The 4,470-nt window shown below is 56.5% G+C and overlaps 1 protein-coding gene across 1 annotated transcript; it reads right to left on the reverse strand.

Moving 5' to 3' along the window:
• Positions 1-606: 606 nt before the first annotated feature.
• On the reverse strand, positions 607-2,561 carry IL13 (interleukin 13). Its single transcript, XM_065934202.1, has 4 exons — positions 2,430-2,561; positions 1,407-1,460; positions 1,064-1,168; positions 607-714 (listed from the first exon to the last, which is right to left on the reverse strand). The coding sequence occupies exons 1-4, from the start codon at positions 2,559-2,561 to the stop codon at positions 607-609; spliced, it is 399 nt and encodes a 132-aa protein (XP_065790274.1).
• Between the last annotated feature and the right edge of the window lie 1,909 nt (positions 2,562-4,470).

The raw sequence follows: 4,470 nt of genomic DNA on the forward strand, positions 1-4,470 counted from the left end.
GGCTACTCTGGCCCTCTCTCCTGTCCCCTGCCTTGGCCCCAGGACCCTAGTGAGGTAGCAGAAGTTTGCATACAGTACTTACTGCCAGGGATTCCTAATGCCCACTGCTTTAGTGCTGGAGCCCCAAGGCTCCAAGTTCTGGCAGTAACAGTCCCTCCTAACCCCAGTACAGACAAAAACACTTGTTTAAATAACACACAATAATAAATAAGGCCAAGAAGGAACGTGCCTGGGCTGCTCTCTGCCTCAGTTGCCCCTGTGTAAAGCAGGTGACTCCTCCACCAGGTGTCTAACAAACACTACAGTTTGTTCTGAGGAGGGAGAGGTCATGTGGGGCAAGGTCCACCCTTGTCCACCTAGCTCGGAGTCCTGGATGGAGGAGGCCTGCAGGGCGGAGCCCCGGATATCAAGGTACAGGGCAGCTGAACTTGGCTAGGCTCAAGGCCGGCAGCGCAGGCTTAAGTCTAAGCTAAGGACATCTTATCCCCCCTCCCTAACCCTCCTTTAGTCTCCCCAAGGAATTTCTGACATCTGAAAGAAAAATAAATCTGCAACTTAGATGGTCAGGATCTGCCTCTGCAGATAATAATGCTAGTTTTTCATGTTTCAGTTGAATTTTTCGTTGCGAAAAGCGATCCTTGAATGTTTGAGCAGGTCTTTTAAAAACTGGACCACTTCAATTTTGGTGTCTCGGACGTACTCACTGGAAACCTGCTGCAAGGCAAAGAGGCCAGCATGTTGGTAGGACGCCAGAGTGAGGACGATCAGCATCCATCAGGGGCTTTCCACTCACCGGCTGGTTCATTCTTCACAAAAGCCCCCATGAGGTGGGTAGTGTTATCACCCACATTTTACAGATGTGGAACTGAATGAAGCTCAGGTAGGAGTTGGGAGCCCTCAAGCCCATGTCTTGGAAATCCCAAGTCATGTCCCTGCTTCCACAGTGGGCCCACCCCTTTGTGGACACATGCCTCAGATGCTCAGCCAGGTTCCTCTGGGGCTCCCAGGGTGAGCCCAGGGCTGGCAGAAGTGGGTGCCAGGTCAAAGGATGGTGGGGCCTTACCTTAGCTGAGGGCTGGTGAGAACAGAGTGCACTCAGCATCCTCTTGGTCCTCTGGATGACGCTGCAGTTGGAGATGCTGATCAGGGAGTCCAGGGCTGCGCAGTACTGTGGGGGGGTGGGGGGAAACACCGGGGAGTCAGGCTGAGTTCAGTGAGTCTGTAGGAGGAGGGGAACTGAGAGGCCTGGCGGAGACAGGTCTGGCTGGTGGGGGAGCCCAGATTATGAGGGGGCAGAGAGTGGCTCTTGCAGCTTGCTTGGAACCCCCCAGTCTTGTGAGCGAGGCTCAGAAATGACCTCAGGGCTGCAGCCCGGGCCTCATCCCCGCGGTGTTGGGGGTCCTCACCATGCTGTTCGTCAGGTTGAGGCTCCACACCATGCTGCCATTGCACAGCGGCACCTGAGGGAGCGAAGACAGCAAGCTGAGTGCTGGCGGGATCCCAGGCCAGGCCTCCACAGCGTTCAGGCCCCACAAGCGTTCCCAGGACAGCAGGGGCAGGCCTGGGCCCTTCAGTGTTCCCGGGCTTCATTGCCCGCTCTGCACAGAGGGGTAGACCCCTGTCCAGGGGCTCAGAACTGAGAAATGCTGAGTGACACACCAGTGAGGGACAAGCCTTGCCTGAAGCTTGCCATAGCCAGGGCGGGGGGCAGGTGACACTGGCGGGGGCCTGCAGGGAAGGCCCAGGGCTGGGGAGGGTGAGCGCAGAGGTGCCCGGCCAACCTGATGGGAGGTGATGGGAATCTGGTCTGGAAACGACCTGCCTTCTGAACTGGGGATACTACAGTTCAGAGCATGGGCACTCTGGTGTCAACCAGTACTGGCTTGAATCTGACTTTCATCATTTAACCTCACTGATGCTTAGTAAAATGGGGTATCATACGTGTCTCTTGAGGTGGTTGGCAGCAATGTCATAAGATGTAAAGCCCCAGAAATGGGCCTGGCACATTATTAGTGCTCAGAAAGTGTGGGCCGTCACCACTGGGGAGAGGAGCTGACCCCACTAATGCATTCTTCCACAAGAATGGGCTTAACTAAGATGCTGTGAATAATGGCCCCATCATGGTGTTCAGATCTAGTTGGCAAATGCCAAATAATTCTAGGAGGGTGCCAGCTCTTCTCTTCTTTCCTCTGTTCCAAAACCACTGAGCAGGAGCTGACCGTGGCAGGCAGGGCCAGGCCAGAGGAGCAAGTGGTCCCTGGGGTCTCTGCCGTATTCCTTCATGGGTCCATCCATATTGCTGCACCTCACCCCCAGCCTGGTTCCTCTCCCTCAAGGCCAGACTCACCTCACAGTCCTCAGGGCTTCTTCCTTGAGAGCCCCCCACCCCTGCCCCCTCAGAGCTGGGACCCTGGCCCACAGGCACTCACCTTCGGGTTGTGGGTGATATTAACCAGCTCTTCAATAAGCTCCTTGAGGGCTGTAGGGCGAGGCACAGGGCCCGGTGAGGCGAGGCCACCAAAGCAGGTAAGAACAATGACTGCAGTCAACAAGAGCGCCATGGAGCCTAGAAATGCACAGGAAGAATTGAGAAGCAGACACATAGGCTGGCCTAAGCTGAGTGTCTTGTGGCCTTAGCCTCTTGTGGCAGCTTTTATAGGCCCAAGTGGTGACGCCTCACACCCTGGTCTCCGCTTTGTCGGGCACTATCTACAAACCACATCTTTACTCATCTTAATTTTACTTTGTGGAAAATCCAGTGTCACATAAAGGAAAGAATTTGATTTCTTGTGGACTTGTGACTGAGAAGGGTCTACGGCAGGTTCGAGATCTGGGTGAACTTACTGCAGGGGTGAACGAGAGGACCCTGAGGGCAGCCCGATGTCAACTATGCCAGCTGGAACTCCAGCACTTTTAGTGAGTGCCCACCCAGCTCCTGTCCACAGATCTCTTTGGGTCACCAGAAATGCTGGAGAGATAGTGCTCTGATCACAGTCTATCAGATGTGGGAATCTGGGGGGATTATTTTTTCATTGAACAGTTCTGTTACATTACCAAAACAATGCTTGCTCTGGATACAAAATTCAAACAGGATAAAAGAAGAGTGATGTTCATTTCTTTTAACCCATCTGATTCCCTGTTGCCCCAGTGTGGGAAGGACTGTGGAATTTCAGATTCCCAGGACTCCATCGAAAGACCCTTGTGGGAGCTTTCCTTTGGAAAGTTGTTTTGGTGATAACCTCTCAGTATGTGCAGCCTGGACACTGGGTGCCACACCCAGCCTTCAGTGTGGGTTCATCTTGCTGGGAAACCTTCAGAGGGCAGCGCTGGCAAGAGGTGGACCCAGCCTTCGCCCTGGAGAGGACCTGTTGGAGAGTAACTGTCCCCAGTGCCATTGAGACCTGGGGCGACCCCCTCTCTACACCAGTATCTGTGAGACCAACCTGTACTCTGAGTCGTCAAGTTTCCCTGGCAGACTGAAGGCTGTGGAGGGTGACTCCTGGGCCTGCCCCCACTCTGGGTCCCCTGTGGGCAGCCCACCCCCTGAAGGGACACTGGAAGGGTAGCCATTTCCCTGTTCTCCCCTCATTTCTCTAGAAGTCCTTCAGAAACGCATGCAGCCGAGGCCCCAGTATTTGCCTATCGGGTGCTGATGTCAAGCTTGCTCCTTCACCCACTTCCTCCCCTAAGCCTGTGCCTCCCCCACTAGGCCCCCTCTGTCGGCTCTGGCTGCATCTCTGTCCTATGCCAGTGGGGCTCAGCCTGCCCACAGGGTCCTCTAAGGGACGCCGGGGCTGTCGCTCCTGCTCAGAAGAGAAAGCTCAGCCTCGCCCACCCTCTCCTCTCACTGGTAACATGGTTGTCACCCTCTCTTCTCTCCCAGCCCCAGGCTTCCTAGCATAACTGAGACCCTAAGGCCTGGAAGCCAGGCCCTGCCTTTTGTGGCTCGCGGGTGCCTGGAGTGCTTGTGGGACCTCAGTTTCTTCCACGGCAGAACAGCGTCAGTAGCATCTCCTGGGGGAGTGGGGGTCTCTGTGTTGGGGGAAGGAGTGGGGAACCACCATGGCCTGTGCCAGGATGAGTGGAATGCCCCCTCCCCCCTACGAACAGCACAACCAGGCGGGGAGCGGTGGGCAGGGGCGCCCCCGCGCGTGGGAGAAGGCCCGCGGTCGCAGCGATGCCCCGGAGATAGGCGCCGCCTTATGTAATGGGAGATGGGGCTGATAAACGGGATCCGCGCAGCTTGGGTCCCCTCTGGCTGCAGGCGTCCGCTGGTGAGGGAGGGCGGGGTAGGAGTGCAGACTCGCTTCTCCGCGGAGTCGCGAAGCACCCACTCCCGCCCCTGGTCCTCGTCCGCGCGTGTTGGAGGCCCGACGAGAGAGTGGCAAGGGTGGGAGCAAGCGGACTGAGCGCCAGGTTGGGTCAGTGTGCCTGTGCGCACCAGCTAGGGGACGGCGCCCATGTCCCTGG

Source organism: Muntiacus reevesi, chromosome 1 (assembly GCF_963930625.1).
Source record: "Muntiacus reevesi chromosome 1, mMunRee1.1, whole genome shotgun sequence".
Taxonomy (NCBI): domain Eukaryota; kingdom Metazoa; phylum Chordata; class Mammalia; order Artiodactyla; family Cervidae; genus Muntiacus; species Muntiacus reevesi.

Bases quoted from the DNA above. Each gene is read 5' to 3' on its own strand.
- IL13 (XM_065934202.1), bottom strand. From the start codon at position 2,561: ATGGCGCTCTTGTTGACTGCAGTCATTGTTCTTACCTGCTTTGGTGGC. The intron at 1,461-2,429 runs GTGAGTGCCTGT...TCGCTCCCTCAG, and splicing joins ATATCACCCACAACCCGAAG to GTGCCGCTGTGCAATGGCAG. The intron at 715-1,063 runs GTAAGGCCCCAC...TTTGCCTTGCAG, and splicing joins CTCACCAGCCCTCAGCTAAG to CAGGTTTCCAGTGAGTACGT.